Source organism: Clupea harengus, chromosome 15 (genome assembly GCF_900700415.2).
Source record: "Clupea harengus chromosome 15, Ch_v2.0.2, whole genome shotgun sequence".
Classification (NCBI taxonomy): Eukaryota; Metazoa; Chordata; class Actinopteri; order Clupeiformes; family Clupeidae; genus Clupea; species Clupea harengus.
The window spans coordinates 9,713,778-9,739,410 of record NC_045166.1 but is presented as its reverse complement, the minus strand read 5'-3'; the positions used below and the strand labels follow the sequence as shown (position 1 = coordinate 9,739,410).

At 42.3% G+C, this 25,633-nt stretch overlaps 3 protein-coding genes and 1 long non-coding RNA gene across 4 annotated transcripts; 1 reads left to right on the top strand and 3 right to left on the bottom strand.

The window, feature by feature from the left end:
* Nucleotides 1–616: 616 nt before the first annotated feature.
* gjd2b (gap junction protein delta 2b) lies at nucleotides 617–3,423 on the bottom strand. The gene is made up of 2 exons (XM_012819299.3): nucleotides 3,102–3,423; nucleotides 617–2,608 (listed from the first exon to the last, which is right to left on the bottom strand). Exons 1-2 carry the CDS (start codon nucleotides 3,176–3,178, stop codon nucleotides 1,765–1,767), a joined length of 921 nt encoding a protein of 306 aa, XP_012674753.2. The 5' UTR covers nucleotides 3,179–3,423; the 3' UTR covers nucleotides 617–1,764.
* Nucleotides 3,424–4,436: 1,013 nt separating this feature from the next.
* Nucleotides 4,437–6,993, bottom strand: actc2 (actin, alpha, cardiac muscle 2). Its single transcript, XM_012819298.3, has 6 exons — nucleotides 6,326–6,993; nucleotides 5,880–6,204; nucleotides 5,629–5,790; nucleotides 5,322–5,513; nucleotides 4,866–5,047; nucleotides 4,437–4,756 (listed from the first exon to the last, which is right to left on the bottom strand). Exons 1-6 carry the CDS (start codon nucleotides 6,452–6,454, stop codon nucleotides 4,613–4,615), a joined length of 1,134 nt encoding a protein of 377 aa, XP_012674752.1. The 5' UTR covers nucleotides 6,455–6,993; the 3' UTR covers nucleotides 4,437–4,612.
* A 5,861-nt stretch (nucleotides 6,994–12,854) lies between these two features.
* LOC116223769 lies at nucleotides 12,855–16,023 on the top strand. Its single transcript, XR_004165257.2, has 2 exons — nucleotides 12,855–13,958; nucleotides 15,830–16,023. It is a non-coding gene; the product is annotated as an uncharacterized LOC116223769 (long non-coding RNA).
* Nucleotides 16,024–17,543: 1,520 nt separating this feature from the next.
* On the bottom strand, nucleotides 17,544–24,927 carry znf770 (zinc finger protein 770). Its single transcript, XM_031581665.1, has 2 exons — nucleotides 24,796–24,927; nucleotides 17,544–22,399 (listed from the first exon to the last, which is right to left on the bottom strand). The coding sequence occupies exon 2, from the start codon at nucleotides 22,318–22,320 to the stop codon at nucleotides 17,869–17,871; it is 4,452 nt and encodes a 1,483-aa protein (XP_031437525.1). The 5' UTR covers nucleotides 22,321–22,399; nucleotides 24,796–24,927; the 3' UTR covers nucleotides 17,544–17,868.
* Between the last annotated feature and the right edge of the window lie 706 nt (nucleotides 24,928–25,633).

Here is a 25,633-nt window from a genome sequence, read left to right as displayed (position 1 = left end):
GGCGCAGGCCTCGCTCGTCGCCTCACCTTCGAGGGTGGGGTTGGGGAACATAGCAGAGCAGGGGGTGCGGAGGAGTGAAAGGGTGGAGAGGAGAGGGTGGGGTTGGCGGATGCATCCTAGGCCAAGTGACAGGATCACCCCAGAGGAGAATGTAGCCCTGGGCTCTGCCTCCTCCTCCTCTTCCTCCTCCTCTTCCTTCACCTCCCCCAGCGGATGGTGCTGTCATAAACACAGTGTCAGCTACATGCGGCACGGACAGCCATGAAAGGCACGGCTTTCTGTACCTGTATCAGGTTCATCCCCTCCGCTGCTGACGCTGGAGAAAGCCAGGAGGGGATCTAAGCTTTTTAAGCTCCTGGCGGAAATGCGAGACGAATAATATGCGAAAAGGGTTGGTGCTGCAGACTGACGGCATGTGCCGGAGGGTGTTTTATCTTTTGAGGTGTGGGTGTGCTCAGGAGCAATGCACTGAGGAGTCAGAATGTCTGGTCATTGGTTTATGACCTGATGTGCGGGAAGGAGAGGTGGTGATACTTAACACGACTTGGGCAAACTAAAGGGAGAGAGCTTGTCAAGCACAGGTGTGGAATGAAAGGCAACACACGCCACACCAAAGTTGGGTACATGAATTCCACTTCTTTTTATTTTTGGACATTAATATATGTTTTTTTTGTGTTCTGTTTCTTTTCACATCAACAGTTTGCATTACTCTTTTTTTCTGGAAAATGGTAGCACCAGGGGTGTATCACCCGGTCCCCTTTACCTAAATACTTAATCAGATTTAAATTGTGCTGTTTTCTTTTCGAGTTCAATTTTCATAGATATACTTGTAGAACGCATAAAGATTATGGCTTCTTCAGTTATACAAATAAAATATGAATATTAGCTTACCATTTCCGTTTTACCCATGTCAATATAAATTAAAGGGAAAGAAGATAGCATCTGTTGCCATTCACTCATGGACTGTATCTTTCATGATGAATAGTATATTCTCTCTATATAATATGTATATATCTATGTACATATATGGCACTTGAATACACAAAAACAACATAACATATTTTTTCACAAATGGAAGCAAAATGGACGCTTTGGTATAAAAAAATTAAAATAAAATAAAATTAACAAGTCACAGACGTTAGCATGTGCAGTGTGTCTCCCAGCTACCGTTCTGCCACTCGGCTTTAAAGCAATGGAGTGAAACTTATGTTAAGGTCGATGGTGTGAGCACAGGCAACCAAAAAACATAGAGAATGAAAATAAGCTACTATATATGTAAGCTACTGTAAATTTGATACCAAATGGAAATTCGTTAAATAAGAAGTCACGAAAACGTGTATGGTGTGAGTGGTTTGTGTCACTAGTGGATGATCAAAACCGGTGGTATCACTGTAAGAATACCTTCTTCTCATAAATCAGGTACGTTTGGCTCGTCATATTTAGTGCAATACGTATTTACCCCCACGTTCAGCTGATGACGTGGACAAAGGTGGACACGTAAATCATAGGCTCTCCATCTTAGACATTACAAAATATAAACCATACCAAAAAGTTGCATCAGTGCCTTTTTTCATAAATATGACAAACAAACGTTTGGTCCGTTCGTTTTTTGTTTTTTTTTGTCCATAAAAGACAAATAAAATGGATCTACCCCACCCACTTCAAACGAAATCGGTGAGATTAACTATCCAACACATCATTATTTCTGCTTTGTCTCAATACAGATGTTATCCACCATGCCTGACCCCAGCAACCTGATGGGCGCTACACATAGGCGGAGTCACTCGACTGAGTGCGACCGAAATTGGGCATGCTCATACGCGGCAAGTCTTTGTTCCTGATCTCGTAAATTGACTTTCTCCTAGCCTGCACACCTCTCACGGCTGTTTTAATTTTCCTCCAGCCAAGGTGGTTGAGTTCCGCGAGGTTCAGAACCACGCATATCCCACTGACGGCGAACATGAAGACCAGAAACACGGTCTTCTCCGTTGGTCTTGAAACGTAGCACTCAACATCTTTGATGCAGGGATATCGATCACATTCATACACGGCAGGGACATTGAATCCATAGAGGAAGTATTGACCCACTAAAAACCCTATCTCTAGCGCGTTTCGGAAAACGACCTGGATGATGTAGAATCTTGATATGCCTTCCTGCCGTCTCATTTTAGACTTGGTATTTCTCATGGCTGAACTAGGCATCTCCTTCACTTCAAGACAATCTGTCTCGGATTCTTTGGTTGAGTTCTCCGTGTTCTGTAGTACTCCGTTCACAATTGTGTTCTTGATCTTTTTACTGTCATCTCTTTTCATAGAATCCTGATCCTTGTCCAGGGAAAGGTAAACAGTCGAGAACCTCCGCTCTTTCTGCTTCGCTGACTGGTGCACGGAGTAGGTAATGAAACAGAGGCTGGGGGTGCACACCATGATGATCTGGAACACCCAGTATCTGATGTGGGAAATTGGGAATGCTTTATCATAACAAGCCTGGTTGCAGCCAGGCTGTAGCGTGTTACACACGAACATAGACTGCTCGTCGTCGTACACCGTCTCCCCCACTATAGCGACTATTAGAATCCGGAAGATCACCACTACTGTTAGTAGGATCCTAAAAGTGAACAAACAAGGATTATAACAGTCAGTTCATCATTTGGATATGGTATGGCATCTCAAAACATATGTACAATTTACACTCTTTGCTGGAAGTAATCTAACAGACGCCTTACGCTAACAATAAATCAGTGATAGGAGCTGTCCAGTGCTGAAAAGAACCTCATCTTGAGAGCACTCAGAAGTACAGCTCTAACCTCAGTCGTAAGCAACATGCTTCATAAATGCTTGCAACGTGCACTCAAATGCTTGAAAAATGCTTTAGTCTCTCATTATAAATAGTAAAATGCCCAAACTACCAATACACTTCATCCAACAAGATTGGCAACACCAAATGTAAAAACTGTAATATCCATAAAGACTGGAGGTTGTGTGTTTTACTTCGAGGCGCTGCAAGGTAAAGCTCTGTATTTGAAGGTGTACTATGTGCTAGGCTTGCCCAGGTGTTTCTATAGTGGTGTCTTACGCGTCTTTCCAGTTTTTCCTCTTACCTTCCGATCATAGTAGAGTGCTGCTGCACAGCAGCCTCTAAAAGCCGCTCTAGTATGGTCCATTCCCCCATTGTCATTCGGAAGCTGTAAAATTCCCTGCAAAATGAATATTTCTACTCTTGTTCCCCGTCCTCTTCTCCACACGCTCTTATTGTTTTTGGCGAATGCATTGATCACGCGCGGATGCTGCCCCCTTGTCTCTCGCGCTTCCAACAGAGGCTTGCACGACGACCCAGCACTTTTGTTCGCTCAAGACTGAATGCTGATTAGTAAAAAGCCCTCCTATGTTCGATTTGCCGTGCAGGACGATAGTTTGCGCGGAGCCTGAATGAACGGGGACTTCAGTATAATGTTTGGCTTGCGCTAATCCTGCTTTAAGTAGACCGCCCCTCCCTCGCGTCACGCGCAGACAGGTTGTTGGAGAGCTAACCAGAGCACTAGGATTTCACGGTTTCTTTATTCTCCGAATGTGCCAAACTGCACCAGATTAATCGGTAACAAAATTAGTGGTGATGAAGCCAAATCACTACGGAGGTTCAACACCCGCTGCACACGCAAGACCATGACAAACCGATGACAGCACGGTTTCTGAGACAGATTAAAGTCAAAGTCTCTCTCTCTCTCTCTCTCTCTCGCACAAACACACAGAAAACACCGAGAGAGTCCGTTTGTGGGTGTGATTGAATTGAAAACATTCTCTATTGATACATGTATGGATTTAGGTTTCATCTCGTGATGAGCCTGGTGGTGTTCCACGACTGCTTAGACAACAATCTCCCATCCGGTATAGCCTTGGTTTTTATATTTCAGACTTTAGTATCTTTCCTGACTAAACAGCTGTCTTTTCCTGAAGTAAACACGTATTGTCTAGGGGACCCGCGATAATTCCTTAGATAAACGTGTCTTAGTGAGAGTAGTCTCCAAAGTGAGTAATCGCTTTACAGGGCTGCCCGAGTGCTTTCAAAAATAGAAACAACTCGTTTGACTATCTCCTGTAGCGTGCTGAGCACAAGTGCATGCGTTCCGTTGTTTGCTAAATTGCAATTTTTATGTAATGCCACATTTTCCAAATTCAAACTGTGCCCTCCTCATTTACATTTCGTATGCTCACATTGGTTTCCACCGACTCCTAGAAAGTATCTATTTTTAGAACTGGTGCTAATTGAATCAGTGGAGTGTGGGCTCTGTTCCAGGTGTCGTTACTTCCTCAGTTCAGCCGTTAGAACCGGAGGTATGAAATGCGCTGATGTGATTTCACATTCAAGCACAACACATTTAAAGAAACACATTGTGTTACAAGTCCCGGGTCTTGTTTATTTTACAAAGCAATAAATATCCACATATAAATTCATTTATGAACCAGAAAATAACCACATATAAATTGCACTTGGGTGTAAACATACTGTACAAGAACAACAAGCAACGGAGGGCTGCCTGAGGAACAACAGACGGAGGTAATGGTGCGAGTTTTTGGCATTCGTAAGCGGTGAAGACCAGCGGCGTCGAGTGGTTTAGAAGCACTTCCTGTGAACGATGGAGGGGCCAGCCTCGTCGTACTCCTGCTTGCTGATCCACATCTGCTGGAAGGTGGACAGGGAAGCCAGGATGGAGCCGCCGATCCAGACGGAGTACTTACGCTCAGGGGGAGCAATGATCTAGAGGATAAATGGTATCGCTATAGTCAGTATCATGTTTTTGCTTTCCAGAAATACTCATTAACAATAAAACACATTAGCCATTGTTGAACTGACAGACGACGCTCACCTTGATCTTCATGGTGCTGGGGGCCAGAGCAGTGATTTCCTTCTGCATACGGTCAGCAATACCAGGGTACATGGTGGTACCACCAGACAGAACGTTGTTGGCGTACAGGTCCTTGCGGATGTCAATGTCGCACTTCATGATGCTGTTGTAGGTCGTCTCATGGATACCGGCAGATTCCATACCTGTTGGAATTAGGTCAGAGTGAGGTCAGAGAGACTGAGCTGTGCACACAGTTTCAACAAAGTACAAGTGGTGCTGAATTGGGCAGCTCCAAATACACTGCATCTTTTCAGGTCATAGTGAATAAAATGTAAATAAATGAATAACTTCCGTTTTAATTTAATATTTTGAGCGACTTTGTTGCATTTGTTAACGTTACACTTATTATCACTATATCTTTACATTACCGTCTAGGTTTGACATACAGTGTCCCCGTCTGTTGTTGACAAAACTCACCAATGAATGAAGGCTGGAAGAGGGTCTCAGGGCAGCGGAAACGCTCGTTGCCAATGGTGATGACCTGGCCGTCAGGCAACTCGTAAGATTTCTCCAGGGAGGAGGAGGAGGCAGCGGTGGCCATCTCATTCTCGAAGTCCAGAGCGACGTAGCACAGCTTCTCCTTGATGTCCCGCACAATCTCACGCTCAGCTGTCAAGTTAAATTATTCGATGATAAATCGATGAGGACTGAAACTACGATGTGTGGAAAATTAAATTGCTACTTGCCGACTGTAAAACAAAGTATTTGTGTGTGTCTGACCTACCAGTCGTAACGAAAGAGTAGCCACGCTCAGTCAGGATTTTCATCAGGTAGTCAGTCAGATCTCTACCAGCGAGATCCAGACGCATGATGGCGTGGGGGAGAGCGTAACCCTCATAGATGGGGACATTGTGGGTCACACCATCACCAGAGTCCAGCACGATACCTAATTAGGATAAAATAATGTCACAGTTAATAATTAAGAGGACCTAAATAAAAATAGACAAAAATCACACCAGTCTCATAGATACTCACCAGTGGTACGACCAGAGGCGTACAAGGACAGCACAGCCTGTATAGCCACATACATGGCGGGGACGTTGAAGGTCTCAAACATGATTTGTGTCATCTTTTCCCTGTTGGCCTTAGGGTTCAGTGGGGCCTCTGTGAGCAGGGTGGGGTGCTCCTCGGGGGCCACACGCAGCTCGTTGTAGAAGGTGTGGTGCCAGATCTTCTCCATGTCATCCCAGTTGGTGATGATGCCGTGCTCGATGGGGTACTTCAGGGTGAGGATACCCCTCTTGCTCTGGGCCTCGTCACCCACGTAGGAGTCTTTCTGACCCATGCCCACCATCACACCCTAGAGAACAAATTGAAAAAATAATTAAATAAAAGCATGCATAGAACTCAACTGTTGTCGTTGTTCATATTTGCAGTCTAAGCAGTGTGTTGTTGCGACACAGAAATCTCGCGAGTATTACCTGGTGGCGAGGACGACCAACGATTGAGGGGAAGACAGCGCGGGGAGCATCGTCTCCAGCAAAGCCGGCCTTCACCAGACCGGAGCCGTTGTCGCACACAAGAGCGGTAGTCTCGTCGTCGTCACACATGGTGTCGGATGGGGATCTAATGTCAACAGAGAGTACAGCTGTTTGAACAAATGGCGAGTAAATGAGCAGAAAATAGAGTTGCTGTTGTCAGACACCCTGATCCACATTAGAGCAATGTTTGCATTTTTTCTTCGCACAGAGAAAAGTTTTTTTAACAAGATAATTTATATTGATTGTTCCACAATTGTCTTTACTGCCTTCATGACAGTGCTGTCTTCTCCAAAACGCTCATAAACGTAAAACAATGCAGTCTACACTACAACTTTACAGCCCGGCAATTGGATACATTTAAAATATTAAGTTTACGAGATGAAATTAGGTAAACGTGTCAGTGTCATAGGTGCCTCCAAAAGTAGTATTCTTTAAGACGTTCACTGCGAATAAGCCAGTATTCCCTCTGAGTATCTTGTAAGCAAATCCAGTCATGTCTATTAGTCTTGTAATTGGCTTCCGGTGACCAAGCCGACGTCTCTGAAACATCAGGTCTATTTACTCACCAATTCAGCACCAAGAGCTGGTTCCTGAGGGTAAACTGTGGTAGAAGTGCAAGGGGCCCACTCCAATATATACTCAACAAGTGGCTCGCCACTTGTGTACCTCCTTCTCCTTATTTGGTAGCTCCTGCGCCATTGAGAGTAAAGTGGCCATTAATGGAAGGGCCCGAAGCGAAGAGCCCCACCGAGACAGCCTGGACTGACGCCATGTAAGGAAGGAGGGCGGGAGAAGCCCAGCCATCTCAGCGGGGGCGCGTAGCGGGATTCCTGTGTTTTCATCGCATCAGAAGGGCAGGGCAGCTGTACATTACTACCGAGGCTCATGTCAAAGACCTTCTCTGACCCGCTTAAACATTATTTTAAGTAAATATGTATGCCCCTCCAGTCATTCGGGTTGAAAATAAAAATGGTTAAGAATTATTGCGCTTATTAAACTAGCGCAGTTACCTGATATGGATTGTATGCCATGTTAATACCACGGTCTATGATTAGTTCACGCATTTCTGACTGAGTTTCATTTCTTGTGAGTAATAGGTACAGTCATGCCAGATTATGTCATAAAAGACAGAGTTGATGCCTGAGGGACCGTGTCACCAATCCATGTTAAATGATGATGGTCTTACATTTCTTTGACGGAGCATGGTCGACACGTTTGTTCATTGTATCCATTTAAATGTCTGGCGTTATTGCGGAACTGTATCTCCAGACCCTTGGGTCATGTGTTCTATATTCGTAAACTTTGTCAACTTGACAAGCAATCAAGAGTGTCGGAGTTCAAGGCAGCTATACATTCTCTCAGCGCTGTATTTAGCAGGATCTCTGTTGTACTTAGACTTCAATTTGAACCTCCGGAGGTCAAGGAAATTAACTGAGGTTAACTTGAGTTCTGAACATCTGTGTGAGTATAGGCACATATTTATTAGTTGGTATTTCAGTATCGGAAAGGCATTACTTCATGGGCAGATCATCATGGGCAGAATGACAGAACAAGCACAGAAGTGAGGTGATTAAAGTGTTGTGTGTTTACGAAATGTTTATGGATAAGAAAACATACTGTTAATTTGTGTTATTTATTTTAAAGCCTAGCCTGTTCCACATTAATCATGACGTTGTAGAGTTTCTCTAAATGCCTGAAGTCTATTCAGTAACTGAACATAACCATAACTGGAAAACATAACCATGTCCCTTTCCACAACATGGTCTCGAGGATAAGAGACAGTTGACATGCATTGGTCACAGGTAGGCTATGCTGGTGGATGACCGCTTGCCACCGGAATGCTAATATTTCCTTTTGCCCATGTCAGGATGTGATATGTGGCCTCACTCTGCTTCAAAGGCTGCTTCTGCTGGTCATATAGGGGGACTTGTGGTGGACAGTGGGGGGGTTGGAGTTGGGGGGTGGGGGTGGGCTCACGGATGTCACGTGATGGACCGGGCAGATGATGTAACGAGTCACCACCAGTGCTTTAACACATAATCCCCACATTCACTGTCTGAGCATCTGTCAGTTGGCTAGGGTTTCTTGTGAGCAAACACTGGACACTGATGGGGGAGGGGGATGGTAGTGGGCACACAGAAATAGCTGCCGTTTGTTAAAGAATTGTCTTTGGGGCACCAGGAGGCAGAGGGGGGTGACACAGTTGTCAGTAATCAGCTGCTGCCGTCCAGCAGTTTTGACCCTCAGCCAGGAGCTTATAAATAAGGGAATTTAAAAAGCTTCCATTTTGTTCTGTCATATTTTACTTACAGATGGCTTTTCAAGCTCTTTGTTATATTACAAGTAATATCTATAGTGAAAATAAATAAGTGCTCACGCCTGAATTGTGATACTCTGTAAATATGGTTAATACGATAACCTGTAATAAAAGATTGCAATAAAACAATTCAAGTTGCATTGATTTTGAACTTTCCATTTAGACCATACTTGTTTCAGTATATCGTGTCCTTTTAGTAACTTATGAATGTTAGCAACAGTGTCATGCTCTTCCTCACTTCGATAATCTTCTTTACTCAGCTCAAACTCTTCTTAATCCGTCACAGACGTTTAGAGTATGTAAATGGCCTCGGCATGAACTTTTATGGTAGTGTACGCAAGTATTACTGCAAACCCGTAAGGTCTATAGGGTTTTGCATATGCACAGAAAGATGAGAGCATCAGAGCCTCTACTTCAAGCACAATGTTACACAAATAGAATAGAATGGAATACTTTCTGTCTCTGCAGTTGTGTAAATGAACTATTTGACAAAAAAAAGAAAAAAGAAAAACACACACAGGAAAAAACACAGAAATGACCAGTTACAGATCAGCACAATTTTAACATTTGATCCAAAAATTGCAGAACTGTGTAGCTGAAAGCGTTTTTCTGATTTTCACTAGACCCATAAAAAATCCCTTTGATCCACCCACGTAGTATTATGTCAGGGTTAATTCAATCGATTAACATTATAATATGCTCAGAGTGAGGGCGCTTTGTTTCCACGTCTGTTTAATCAAGGCTGAGGAACTGTAACCAAGAAAGATGTTTGGCTTTTACAGAGGAGCCCTATCAGCTCAAGGACCATTTGTTTCTTAAATACTGATGACTGTGAATAAATGAATACATTTCTCACCCACATGCATATTCATGAAGTATGATGGGGAAAACTGAGTGGGAAGACAAAAGACATTCGGTGCATTCTTAGAAACACGAAACAAAGACTGTCAGGAAGGTGTGTGTGTGTGTGTAGGTGTGTGTTTTTCTCCCAAAACCCTCTGATTCCCTCTCTTTCTCATATCATTTAAGTCTTAATGTAATTTATCACGTCACACATTAAAATGCACAGTATGTTTCTGCATATTCAATACTACACCACAATATGACGTATTAAGTGCAGTATTAATCCATATAGCTGGATTAATAACTACCTATGGCTGGATTCTGGAAAGGATTTGGTCCACTTCTGGCAAAGAACAGGGCCAGATCCGTTTTAGCATTCTCCACTGTTTGGGATACATTTGGAAATACTGTCCATTGCTGCTGTTCAGACACACAGAGCCATTTCTCTGGTGTTTCAGCCTCCCTCTCTTCCTCACAGCAGCCCCCTTGCATTGCTTCCAGACGATGCCTTTGATAGCGGAGAGAATCCTGTAAGCGAGTTCTGAGTCTCTAAATAATGGAACACAACAAACGCTTTGCCATTTTTTTTTTTTTTTTACCTGTGCTGCACTTTTAGCTGGTGGGAAAACCCTCTTACCCTAAAGCAGGAAGAGACATTGATCTCAGCACTCTGCTGCTCTGGCATCGGCTTGCCTCCCTGTAAATATAAAGTAGGCCAGATTGATCACCATCGTTTAAGAGTCTGTCAATTTGAATTGTATTACTTCACAGGCCATTGGTCGCTTATGTTTAAAATAGAGAGAGGTTTTAGAAAGTGTATCATATTGGTGTCTTGTACGAGCAAAGGACTTTCCACACTAAATTATTCCAATAATAGCCTAGTTATCAGGGGGAAAACAATGTTTGAAAATAGATGTTTTAGAAATGAACATTGAAATTACAGTGAAAAAAAGATCATGTCAGAAATTTGCTCCAAAAAGTGAAAAAAGACGGAAAATATGTACAAGAGGGAGAAATGTGAGGTGTGTGGCTCAGGCTGCAGGTCCAGGGAACCGGTGTGTCATAGTGGTGTGGGAATGTTGGGTAGCAGCCAGGCGGATAATCTTATATCTGTCTGCAGGAAGAGGTAGGGGGCCAAGGAGCTCATACCAGAATAACTGAGGAGACTGCATGTCATTTCCCCTCTTCTCTCTCTCCCCCTCTCTCTTTCTCTCCCTTGCTTACACAAACCCTTCAAGGCTCAGTTTTAGATACAAACAAACACACTTGCGTGCTTACATAAGACAGCACTCAGTCATTTGAACAGGTGACAAGAACAAAAGTAAATTCAGCAATGGAAATATATATTTACAGAGACATTTTTGAAATAGCATTAAAGTTTTTTTTTTTTAAATCAGCAAAGAAAGGAAGTTTATACAAGAAAAGGACCTTAAGGTGAAATGGAAACTATTTTGAATAAAACTCCCTGTGTAGTTCAGCTGTGAAATGAAAACTTCGGCTCCACCAATTGGTTTTTGGAGCAGACTGCACTGAGATAATGAATCATCAGCTGTTGCTACTGACTGCTCCCGTGTTGACGCATGTGTGCTCAGCATATGTTACAGCACGGCAGAGAAGCACACTCGTCAAGATAAAGATGTACTCTGTGTCCCAGATTCACTTTACAGGAGGTTAACTTGACTATTTTTCATGGAAAAAAGAAAACATTTTGTTCAAAAGACAACCATGTGTATGCAAAGATGCACACTGAGAAGTGTAAGAAAGGAAAAATTGTTTGTTCTGATACGAGGGGTGCACTGGTCTTTGGTATGCAAACATTTGTCTGTGTGGTCAAAGATCCCTGATTTGTCAATGTGTGTGTGTGTGTGTGTGTGGTCTTGGTCTTAGACGGTCTTTGTTTAATGGTGAGCTATTTAGTTATTTTCTCCTGTTTGAACAGGACAGGGGAGGTAGAGTTTTTGGGGCACCTGTCTCTGTGCCTCCTGTTGCATGGTTGGAGGGGGGTGTGTGTGTCTGTTGTCTGAGCTCAGGGGTGTAACAGCTGCTGGGGTGTTGGGACAAGTGACAGAGACAGAGGAATAGGCAGCTGACAGACACCCCACAGACACACACACACACACACACACACACACACACACACACACACACACACACACACACACACACACACACACACAGAGACAGACACACACACACTGCCACGTACTCCTCCCACTCTCTCCTTTGAAGCGAGTAAGTGCCATTTGCAAGGAGGACCGGGAGCGGAGCCTAGTTTGGTAAACCATCTGCCAAAGACCACAAAGTGGCGGCCATTTCCCAAATAGGAGTGAGGAGATACCCTCTAGAAACAGAGGGTGGGGCACAAAAAAGTGATTGTGTGAGGACACACACACGGACACACACACACACACACATACAAACACACACATACATACACACACATTCAATTTCATTTTATAGAGTCAACTACATATTTAGATTTGATTCAAGAGGCCAGGTCTCAGATGTTTCTGTCAATATGATTTGTGAATTCTTGAATTGTTCACGAATTCAAGAAACATGAAGATATGACATTACATGACATTAAACTTTGATAAAGGCTTCAGCTATGAGGTAAAGGTGTGACATGGTACAAACCTATTCACTTTTTAACAAAAATATGTTTGTAATGTTCCATTATATTTAATTGCCTAGTTATAGTAATAATTGCCTACTGATAGATAAGAGACTGACCAATTGAGGCATTACACGTGGTCAGTGAACACACGCCTATCCAGCATTCCTGACCCACTATGGTGCTTAGCGATATTCTGCATGGCACGTCACACTAGGACAATCCATCCGGTGAAGTGTTTTCTGTGCTCCTTTCCAAAGTGTGGCCGTCAGCCTTGAAACCAGAGACCCGGTAAAGCCCACAGAAGCCCTTGGCTTGGGTCAGTCCAAAATATCTTGGCTTGTCCCTCCTCTTAGAAATGCCTCTCATTCTGAACTCTGGTGTAAGGATCGGGTCTCGCTCATCAGTGGACACTTAGCATTCTATTAATACCGCCAACACAAACAGTCTGACTGGCCTGGGGTTGGGGTGGGGGTGGGGGTGTGTGTGTGTGTGTGTGTGTGTGTGTGTGTGTGTGTGTGTGTGTGTGTGGGGTGGGGGGGGTTGTTGTTGTGTTGAGAGGGACCCGTAGGGGCCATGACAGGAGAAATGCCTGCTGCTGAAACCTCATCCCCAATGGAGAAGAGAGAAGGTGTGTGTGGTCGGGTGCAGTGAGGCTGTGGGGTGTGTGTGTGTGTGTGTGTGGGGGGGGGGGGGGGGGCAGGGCCTTGGCAGAGAGACAAGGTCAGACAGGAGGGGATGTGGGCTCAGCATGAGAGCTGCCTCCTCTCCGGTCAAACCAGCACTAACTGCGGGGTCAGATCAGATTTTTTGTTTTCTGGTGCAGCCTGGATACTGATCTCATGTAGAGGAGCATCAACATAGAAAGCAATGCAATGTTAACTATACATTCGAAAATATTTAAAAAATAATTCATATAGCCTATTCATAAGTTGGCCTTCTTCCCTTCCCTGATCTGTGAGATTAAATGGCACTTTCGCTGAGCATGTGACATGACAGAGAAAATGAAATATAAAATAAAAAATCACAAACTCTAATATCTGAGTTACACTCTGAGACTCAGTCATGTGCATTTTTTATGTGCCGCAACCAAAGCGCAGCCACTTGATCTCTCGGCGGAGCTGCCTTGCGTGTTAAAGGAGGGATAAACCTTTAAGATTTTTGGCACCCACAGGGGGCCTGACATCCTCACCAGTGGATGTCAGTGTTCCAAGCGACAGAGGGGAGCGAGACCCGCTGAGAGCTGCCCTTCGCCTGAACCTGCAGTGCCATTTTTTCCACACTCATAATAAAAATATAAAACCCTCCCCTCCTCATCCCACCGAATCCGTCTGAAGTTATTTTGGAGCTGTCTGGGTTGACACGGTGCGGCTATTGGCTGTCTCGGAAGGATGGAGGACCTGCGAGGTGATCCGCGTATCTATATAGATGAGAATAGCACTGGAACACACACGCTTGCAAGCGTGATCACTGAAGCATCCAGCAAGAGGGATATAAGTTCAACAATGGGACTCGGTTGGTAGGGCAAAGGAGTGTAAAATCCCTTAAGTATCTCACTGATCCAGTCATAGTTTTAGATAAGGCCGTGCCTGATACCACACTGCCTCCAACTGACAAGCTTAGAGATAATGAGTTCATGGAGAATACATATTAGTTCATGCAACAGAACTAGCTACAAGCAATGTCTTGTGAAGAAATATGAATCAGCGGAATGCACAGTGATGTAATGTTTCTGTGCTACAGCGTGCGATGAGACTGCGCCAGCGGCATGCCCTGTTCCTGGATGTGACATTAAAAGGGTAAACAAATGTATTGCTTTTACAGCTCTGTTCCTCTGGCAAATGGCTAGTTTAGATTCCGCCTTAACGATGTTAAATGGCCTATAAGAAGCTGTAAAGTAATCGCCCCCGGGCATCGACACAGCCTTACACGCACCAATGAGGAATTTCACAAGTTACCTCAAGCAGATTAACATATTGTGTCAGTGCTGATATTACCGATATTATAGGTTGGGGCATATGACACAACAGTTTGCAGTCGCGATAAACGATTGCAGATGATGTCTCGGAAAAGGCCATAGTACTAATCCAAAAGCGATCAAGGGCTCAGTGTTTTCTGGCCACCGAGGAGTGATCTGTGTGTGTACCCAGAGAACAGAGTTACTCTTTGGATTAGACTTGTATCTCCATCCTCTAGAGAAGTATGAGAGATTACATTGGGTCTTCTAATCAGAGACTGACCTATAAAATACACAGGAGCAGTGACTGCTATGGTGCAACTAGGGAAATGAGTCAAAGGCAAAATAAGGTTTAGGCACTCATGCCAAAACATTTTATAAAATAAAATAAAACCAAAATGGGCACGCTAAAAATAATTCACCTCATTGCTTCAGTGATGACCTCCAGTGATGATTAACTGGAAAAAGATTGAGAGACCTTACTTAAATTGTCCATCATACAATCATCATAACCATGTAATACACATACCATGAAAGATGTCATGTTCTGTAGTAAGTATTCATGACATTTCCAAAGATATAACAGTGTAATGTATTCATTACCGGTTAGTGTCTTGATGTCTGTTATAATATTTGATGCAATGACGGCTTAATGGCATGGAACACAGGCTTTTACATTGTCTGACAAAATGAGTGCCTGTCATTACAAGTATTGATGATGGTAACATGACATTGTCATCTTTAGACATCAACAGTCATTTCGAATAATAACACTATAACACAGTCGTATGGAACTTTTCCCAGAATTCCACCATCTAAATGATCTGGACAGTTCTGCTGGGAGAGAGGGAGGACTGCTGTAGACTGGCAGCAAAATATATATTTGTGTAAACATGCTTTGGCAACGTTGTGTTGTATGCAGTCATGCCAATAAAGCCTTTTGAATTGAATGGAACTTCCCAATGATAATGCATTGCATTCTACATTGGTGTAATTTCCCTCATTCATTACTCAGCGTCCCATTGTAATCGCATGAATTCCTCTATTTTGATGTGTTACCATGCTTTGGTCCCTTGTGAACAGACCTAACATCCAGCTGGTAACATCAGGCCATTTTATCTGCCATGACACAATTATGACATGGTTATGTCAGTCAGTCTTATAACACAGCCCACACACAAAATGGTACAGAGGTCTGTGTTTTTCTGCTCCTGTATTTCCTGATATGCCAACACCAATACCCTGTGCAATAACACAGGAAAGGGAGTGATTGGACACTGCTTCATAACTAGCGGCCTTACGGTTTATAAAGTGTGGTGAAATGTAGTGTGACTCGTTTGCGCTCAATCTGTTGGAACCACAGAGGACAAGATGTCATGAAATGCTATTTGAGACTTGCAGAAATATGGGTCCCAGGTGCACCGTGCACACACACACACACACACACCACACACAGCATACACACACACACACACACACACAGCATACACACACACAAACACACACTCACACACAGCATACACACACACTCACACACAAAGCATACACACACACACACACACACACAGCATACACACACATTTAAACTGTCCCATTACAGTGATTGCGATTTCTAGTGGCCTTGACTAAAGACGAAAAACATTTCATTTAGAGAGATTTTAATTTAGATTGCCACAATAACCAAAATTAATCCTCGGCTCAATCCTTCCCCAGGTCCCGTGGCATGATGGCAGCCGGCGGTGAGGGCGATAGTGGACACAAGGAAACCTTCAGCGCAGAGCCAAAAACCCACAGCCTGGGATCGGGGATTTACACCAAAACAGAATAGACGGATTGCGCTCCTCTTTCCACACTTGGATTGCCTATGTGTATGAATTGTGTTATATAAATAAACTTGCCTCACTTTCCGTGCACCTCACATGAAATGACCGGTCGCTGACAGGGGGAGTTATGAGACATTAACTTTCTCTGTGGACTCAGTTACCAGGTGCTTATCAGTGATGCATTTGTACTCCTGACTGTTTTTTTTAGCTCGAAGATAGACTTCCTGCAGCATATTTCTTTGATTTATCTCAAAGCAACACTGCATTATTTTCATATTATGTCAGAGGGCCAGTCCAGTTAATGAGTTAATGTCAGTGAGCCAGTCCAGTCCAATAGCTATGATAAAAAAATTTCATTTCTGTTTTTCAGGAATAAATAAAAGGGTTGTCTATGAGTATGAGGATATACTGAGGATGAGTATATACAGTATGGTTAGTTTAAAAGTAAAAAAAAAAAAAAGAATGCCTCTTGTGAGGCAATATTGTAGTTTTTGTTGTCAGAACAAACAAACAAATGATCTACTATTATCTAATATACAATATTTCCTAATATACAGTATCTTAGCATCTTATTGGCATTTTTTCATTTTTTTACATTTTGCTGTCCCTGTAAAAGTCCAACAAATGGAGGCAAATCACCTGAAAGTAACAACCCAGATCAATGAAATGCACAAGAATAATGTTCTCCATCTAGTCATCATTATGGGATGTCTACAAACATGTTTCTTTTGCCAACCCCTCCCCAAATTGTAAAATTGTACCTTCAATTGTCATGTACAATTTTGATAGGCTGACACATACATTGCACTAATCAAATAAGGATAATAAATAACTATAATATCCTCTCAGATCTCAGAGGATGGGCTTTGTGTAAGAGGATATTTTGCTGAAACGATAGACGCCTGAGTGTCAGCCTATTAGCATTACAGAACAACTACATAAATATCTGCACTCAGAGGCCAACTGTGATCAGACATAATTCTTCATTATGACATAATATATATAAAAAAAAATACAGTGAGCTTTCTGAATGAACGCACTTAAAATCTGGTATATTGCATTAGGCTATAATTAGGCAAATTTACATTTTTTATTTTATTTAGGAAGATGTTTTTATCCAAAGAAACGTTTTACACGGATAAGGCATGCTCTATGGGACTAAAAGCCCATAGTTTGGATGACATACAGCATGATATATTGAGTATATTAAGTCTATTTGTCCACCACTACTGACTGTAACTTTTGATATAATGGAACTGGTAATTTGAGCTAGTGAGATGTCTCCACCTAGTGGAGATGACTGGAACACAATGGGGTGATTTACAGATTATGCACACGATTTCTAGCGTATGTGTGCACATCAGTGTGTACATGTTAGTATATATGCTTGTTTTCCTTCCAAGTGAATACATATATTTAGTAATAATAGCATTTGACAAGTAATAGCAACACTCAAAAATGTAACGTACAGATGTAAAAACGTAATTTCATTCCACAGTTCCTAGTCTTAAATATACCAATAAATCAAACAATGAAAAAAGTACTATATAGACTTAGTTAGCAAATCACACTGTATCTATAGTTAAGATACAATAGAGACAATATGTTATTCAATTTACAAGTTTATTACAGTAAAGTTATATTCTATTAAAATATGTACCCATACGAAAAACAGACCAAAATAAATATCAGGGTTGAGAGAACATGCTATGTATAAATATGAAGGTCAAAAACCGCTGCTTGCATTTCGAAGATTCTTTTTAACATCAACCTGTATTATTTTTCTTCTTCTTGGAATCACTTACATAGGACTAACTATTTACAAATACAGTGACTACCATCTTTTTTTTTTAACAGAACCATAATGAACCAACAGAGTGTGACAGTGAGCACTTGTTTGAGTCCTCTGATGCACTTTAACCCCTCTTCCTACTTGTGGGTGTGAAGGTGAGTCTTTAGATGGCCGGCCTGTGTGAAAGTCTTTGAACACAAGGAGCACTGAAAGGGCCTGTGTCCTGTGTGGATGACGTAGTGCCTCTTTAGTTTCGACGGTACCTGGAAACTCTTGAAACATATGGCGCATTGGTAACCACTTCCCGACCGTTCGCGCTCCTCCGATTGCCTCGAGACGCACTTGTGGAGGTTGAGTTTACACTCTGTGGGGAAGCACTGACTGCAGTCTGGGCAGATGAGCAGGTCGTTTGGCGGCTTAGACAGACGGCTATCCACCCCTTCCATTTCGAACTGCAGCTCAAAAACCTCCTCCTTGAGCTGAGCATGGGCAGGGTAAGTGATGGGGACATGAGGGCCCTCAGTCAAACCTAGACCATCATCTCCTGAACCTTTCCCCTTTTCCATCAAGTAGTCCAAGAGAGGAGTAGGACATGTTGCGGCTTTACGTACTTTTTCATCACTTTCCAATGTGGCATTTGCAGTTGTATATGTGGGGCAGCCAGGGGAAACACTGGTTTGCTTGATCTCTAGGCGATCATGCGTGTGTTGAGGTGGTTGACTTGGAAACACTCTTGCTACATGTTGCTCTGAGACATTCAAATGTTGCTTGTCTTGGGCTGACAAGGATTGTGTCAATGGCTGCACCGTGAAAGGATTAACCTCTTGTTTCTGATCACTGATGTTAGAAAAACCATAATCTGAATTTTTAATCTCTGAATGGCCAGATTCATTCACAAAAGAGACAAGTGGCTGATTATTTTCATTATAATCCTTGTAATGGGAATGTTCCCTATGTGGAAAATGTAGGCCTTGGCTTGGGCTGCCTGGGTGAAGAGCTGAATCGAAAACATGTCTGTTACTTGTCGACTCAACTTCTCCACTAGTGGGTTGACTTTGCGTGCCACCAGAGACCGCATTTTGAACGTTCTTGTCGTGAACTTTCATGTGAGTCTGCAGGTGACAAAGCTGCCTGAAAGACTTTGAGCAAACCTGGCATTTAAAAGGCTTGAGGCCCATGTGGATAAGAAAGTGCCTTGCCAGCTTGGACGGGGAGGCAAACTTCTTGAGGCAAACCGAACAGTGATTCCCTCTTGTCCTAATAAGATTTTGCATGCCCCCCGATTTACGGTATGCTTGCTCACTCCTGCGTGAAGGAGGCTTATGCTGTGCAGTGGTACAGTCATCACAGGAAGGGTCAACAAATGTTTGATTTTCAGGATATGCATCGGCATTGCTATTCTGTTCTCTTTGGGGAACCGGTTTCATGTTTGTAAAGTCAGGGGCATAATTATTAACTTCTCTTACAGTAAATATTCCCCCATTTGCCTCACAACCAGTTGGGATACTGTGAGATTGAAATGATGTGTTTCCATACCACTGATTTACAGTCTTCTCCACGTATCTAACATCACACCCATTTTTGGGTAAAATGTGATTAGACTTTGACGGACACAAGTGCTCGCTTTTACCAGCTTTCTTCACAGTTACCGGGGACTCCAAGCTATGGATTTGAGGCAGATTCTTCTGGATCGTGTTTTGTTTTGTGACTGTGTTTTCTTTCAGGAGATTTTGAGGTGCAGACAGGTGCCTTGATGTGGAAGCAGCACTCGGTCCGCTACTCAGGGCTCCAGAGAACCTTCTCTTCCTGTGAATATTCAGGTGAGTCTGCAGATGACATGATTGTCTAAAGGACCTGCCACAAACTTCACAAGTGAAAGGCTTTATACCCATATGAATTAATAAATGTCTGGCAAGTTTGGAGGGAACACTGAAGTGCCTCTGGCATATCGTACAAGGGTATCCCTTTTGTTTTGTAGGTTTTAGTGTACTCTTGTGAGGGACATATGTGGGTTCAGGTATGATTGGAGTGTGCCTTTTATCCCTAACAAAATCCAAGGAAGCAAAGCAATCCACTTGATCTCTACTGGGAGATCCTTGCACAGGGATTACATTAACTAGTCCAACACTGTGTCCTTCTGAAGTGTAAGAGTACGTGGCAAATTGACTATCGAGAACCTCATTACAAGTCATATTTGAGTCTTCCCTGTGCATCGCAAGCTGTGTTCCTTCCTTGCTCAGGCACCTGTGTACCTTCAAGTGAGCTCTCTGCCTAAAGGTTTTGGAGCACCGAAGGCACTTAAGTGGCTTTAGCCCTGAATGGTTTAGGGAATGTCTGTGTAGTGCTGATGAAGAATTAAAACATTTGAAACACACAGAGCAACAGTGGCGGCTTTGTCTGTGGCCACTGATATCACTGATCATGGAGTCATATTGAATTTTGCTTGGGGTATTATCTAAATTCATTCTTCCGTCAGACATCCTCTGACCAGGGACAAGCTCTTGAGTAGGTTCATAACTTCTGTGCACTTTTGAAGACATTGGATTTTGGTGTTCAGATGTTTTGGTTAGGGTACTGACAGGTGGAGTTCCAACTACGCTCTTGTGATTTTGAAGGTGAACACCAAGGTGTGTTTGATGTCTGAATTTCCATCCACACAGGTAGCACGTAAAGGCTTTCTGCCGAGGGGTCGATGGTCGACTGTGGAGGTTTTTGAACCCTTGCCTTTGCAGAGAGGGTGTCTTCCTTCCTGATCTCTCGTGAACCCTGTAGTGGACCTTCAGATGAGCAAGCTGCCTAAAAGCACTCTGACACATGTAACACTGAAAGGGTCTTTGGCCTGTATGAATCAAGCAGTGCCTTTTCAGCTTGGATGGAGAACTGAAACATTTAAAGCACACAGGACATTCATGGACAATTCTGCATATGTTTAAATTGACAGGCTCAGGTAAATCTGAGTGACTCCTCTTTGATGTCTGGTCAGAATGTTTTGACCCATCTTGGCTGCGGCATCCAATGTGATGGGACATGGGCTCATTTGAATCTGATGGTTTTCCTCTGACCCTATCGACTGCTGTGAGGTCTGGCACACTAGAGTAGCTCTGGGCTACAGTTGTGCAATCATTTACATCTTTGTGAGCAGACATTTTGGACGCAATGGTCAAAGATCCACTATCTCTAGGGAATTTACGAGAGATGTTCCTCGCTTTCTTCTTGACTGGCTTGCTGGTTTGCTTTAGGCAAGCTTTGGTACGCAAGTGAAGCTTCAAGTGGCAGAGCTGTCTAAATGATCTGGCACAAATATGACAAGCAAAGGGCCTCTGCCCAGTATGGGTCAACATGTGCCTGTGCAACTTGGAAGGAACCGAGAAACTCTTGAAACAAGTCTGACATTCATAAGCGCCTTTTTGGGATGACCTTTCTTCTTGGGATGACCTTTTTTCTTGTCCAGGGTCCAATAATTCAAGAGGTTTGGGCGACATTGAAACATAAGATGGTACCGTTTGATTTTTGTCATCTGAATTCCTGTGTGTGGCTACTTCAGATATGCTTTGGCCAAGTTTCTTAGGAGGGGATACCTTTGACTCTTCATCTTTACAGTCATTCAGTTTACAAGCCATGGCTTGGTCCAGAGAGGGTATGTCGTCACAGGCATATGAGGCCTTTACTGGGAAAGTAGAAGTTAAATGCTGCTCACTGACCTGTTTAATTTCAAATGGAGATTCTACTGTAAAGGCGGGCTTAACATAAGCTTGTTCATACATTTCTGAAGGCGAGCTGTCGACAAGTGTGAAGTGGGGAAGCTTTGCAAACTCAGGCACATCTGCGTGTGTGGGACTGCCAATAGCATTCATACCATCTAACTGGCTGGGATATACCTCAGCTGATGAACCTGGATCACACTGTGTTGGACCTTCCGGGTGATCTAACACGACTCCCGGATTTCTCACAGAATTCATTTTGCCATGGGAATGTATATGAAGCTTCAGGTGGGAGAGCTGCGTAAACGCTTTGTCACAGAGAGAGCACTTAAATGGTCTCTCACCTGTGTGAATGAGCTGGTGTCTCCTTAGTTTGTACGGAGAGCCAAAATGTTTTGAACAGACTAGACAGTGGTGAGGCTTGCCCTTAGCAACCGTGCCTTGCCTGGGCTGTTTGTTCAGATCCCTGGAAGCATTGAAAACCTTTCCCCTAACATTTTCACTCTCTGTGAAAACCTCTGTGTAATTCCACCTAGAACTGTTCCAGTGGTCAGTTGTATTCAAATGTTCAGTCATCTCTAGTTGTTCATTTAGATTCAAACAACCTGGGTAATTATCAATACTGGATTCCAAAGGGTGGCTGTTATGGACAGACAATTCATGTGTAGCCATGGGTTGTAGGTATAAATCCACCTCGTCGTCAGTTCTTGCAATGGGGCTAAGACTTGAGTGGGTTTCCAAGTGCCTCTTCAGATGTGCAGACTGGTAGAAATCTTTTGAGCACAGCACACAGGAGTATGGCCTCTGCCCTGTGTGCGTGAGAAGATGGCGCTGGAGTTTAGAGGCAAAGGCAAATTGCTTCTGGCAAAATGGGCACTGCTGTTCCATCGCCCTGCTCTACAGAACCTCACACTGGTCGGTCAGTCTCCCTTTATGGATGGCTACCTGCTTCAAGGACGGTCCTTCCCTGCGGGGACAGAGACAACATTTTTACAAATTTCAAAGGGGCTGCCCGTTTCTGGGGTCAAAAATCTAATTCTTCTACACCTACACTGACAATGGAATTAAAAGGTTACATTTCCTCATTCCAGTGCAATTAAGGTATTCTAAGAGGCATTGTAACAGCCAATCATTAATTTAACTAGCAATAATGAAATAACTGCCAATAATCATTTTTCCATTCTTAATGCAATAAAAGCTGATAACTTACCAATAACGTAATAACTTACTGTGCATAATGTAATAAGTTACTGTATTTTTAGCTGGGTTAAAAAATCATAACAAATGTAATGGCTTTAGTCGGTAGAGTAATGACATACTTACATCACTTTATTTAAGTTTTATTTGGTGGCTATAAAGTGTCACACTTTCATGACTTACCCTTACTGTTGCGCACACACACACACACACACACACACACACACACACACACACACACACACACACACACACACACACACACACACACACACACACACCTACTCTCTCTCTAGGAATGATGACTATTTATTTGTTTGTGGTACTTGATGGTTAGACTTATCTCCACCCCTGCCTTCTACTCCTTAAACATTTGAGTACCAAATTAATTGCACACACACGTTTGTAAACACATTTTGTTGGTTGGTCAACTACATTCATATTTGCATAGTGATTTAAGCAGTTAAATTACTTTTTTTGCAATTGTTTTGCGTAGTTAAATAAGCTGACCTTCCTTACACTTTCCCATGAATTTTTTTTTTGGTTTATGTATGACCTGTGAACAGGTAGGCACTTTTTGCAATAAACTGGCATGTGACGTTTCTGTATTATATTTTGTTATAATTTCATATCACATGCACATTGTCAATTTGACAATTTTTTTAACAAAGTAGTTTGAACTACTGTCCCTGAGAAGCTTTAGTTACCACACTAGATTTCTCCCTGGGGTGGCTCTGTTGTAGTTCAACTTCTACCAGTGTGAAGTACTTAGTAGCTTTCAAAGCTATGCTTTCAAAGAAGCTTCCCCAACACTGTCTACACATCTTTGAAGATGTTTTGTCCTTGAATACAAAGACCACCATTTATTTTCATCAAGAGTGTCATCACGTCATCAAACCTGAATCCTGAAAGGAAAGACCTATGGTTTGTTTTCCTCAACTAAGTTAATGTAACATACAAGTATCAACTGATGTTGATGGAGACACTAATGGTATCCTAGGTGTCTTTCAATCATATAAATGTTTCCATGCTACATGTAGCCTTCAGCCTTCCCCACCTTGGCTAATCTTTTTGTTTATTCCTGGTGAAGGGAGAGGAAGTAGCCTGAAAGAAATAATGTAGCCTGCTAGCCTACAGCTTGTCAGGCTTACATTAAGCTCCTTTAAACATATTTTCTTTTTATGGCGAGACTGGTTGGTATTGGTATATTGGTTGGTATATTTGAGAACACAGCATTTTGCTTGAGGTACAGGTTTCATATTATTAGTGAGTAATTATCTTAATTTCAGGACCAAAAGGCAGTGCTGTATATAAGTCTAACCATCAAGTTACACAAACAAATAAGTCATACACTCCTTCCTAGAGAGAGAGCGAGAGAGAATAGGTGTGTCAAGATTGGTCAGGTTTTTGGGCAGGTATTTATTTAATTATAAATAAATTATTACATTTTTAACTCTAATTTAAACATTATTATTCCTAATAATGTTATAATTCGCCAATAATGTAATAACATTTTACATAACCTATTACATTATGCGCAAATAAGTTATTACGTTATTGGTTCAGAAATTCTATTACATCATTGGTAAGTTATTACATTATCTTATCGGCTTTTGTTTAATTCTTACGTTATTGGCAGTTATTACATTACCGGTAGGCTAGTACATTGTTGGGTGCTACAGGCATTCTATTGCAGTAGTTTTGACTCCACGTCCTGAAATATGTTAAGCTAATCATGACATGAAAGAAAGCTGGAGCTAAATAATGAAGATACGTAGCAGTCAAAATAGCATTATGCATTATGTTTTCGCTGTTTCCTCAGAATTGTATCGTTATTGTAAGGCTATAGAGTATGTTTAGTTTTTGACAAGAAACACTGTAGACTTGTGGCACAAGTGACACCAAGTCTGTTAGCAAATTATGTAGACAATTTCACATAAACACAAGGAAAGAGTGGCACGTTTTAAGGACCGCGAAGGTCAGATACAACAGCATGACAGCAAATCTACCAGTCGATCATCATCAACCAGTAACATCTTTTCGTTCGTGTGTAATATTTCTAACAAATAAACAGATACGCCAAGGGAGAAACGTGTGTTGCATATGCGAAGCTAGTCCTGTCAATACAGACAGCGTTAGTTCGTTGCATTATTTGAAATATCATACCTTAAGCCAGTGAAATGTCACGACATCAGAACACAACCTTTGTTTTCACTATATTTCAAGAGACACTCCATTAGCACGTAGTAAACTTCACATTTCTAAACAAGGAAGCCCACAGATCCGTTGGCAAATCATGCACGGGGGGAAATATTTCTTCAGTGGCATTGGTTCCGGAAACCATGCAATGTGTGGAGGGTGGTCTTCGGCTTGCACGTTGGATTAAAACCTGCAAACACTTGAAGGCATTCCCCTGTACATAGAAAAATAAAGATGGTAAAGATAGCATTAAAAGAATAGCCATGCAATGTTCGTTTGTGTATGAGGATGACACTATTTACGTTTTAAATACTGAATCAGTGATTTTACTAAATAGTTTGGATGGCTAAAGAATACAAACAAAACAACACATTTGGTTTTATTGTAATGTAGTTTTTATTGTAGCTCATGGGTGTGCATTGTAAAAACTCAGCCAGTAGTATCATTATGCAAAAGCATATCGATTTGAGTGTTCTGCACTATTTGGAATATTTAAATAGTTGGGTGTAGCCTTTTCAAGCCTAACTAGGGCCAGTTTCTCTGAACAATTATTATCACTATTGACATCAGGCTAATCAATAATGACATATAAAAACTATTATGATTCTGTAAAAGCCTCGCATTTAAAAGTGACTGTTAAGTGTTACGCTCATTTATCCACTAGGTGTCCGTAGTGGGCCATGCAACTCGGAGTTTGACATGGATGTGTGACAATGGCGTCAGCATTCCTATAATCGCACATTTTATCAATACTTAAATGTAACGCAAAGAATGTGAGAGGTGCAAAAATGAACAAAGTTCAATG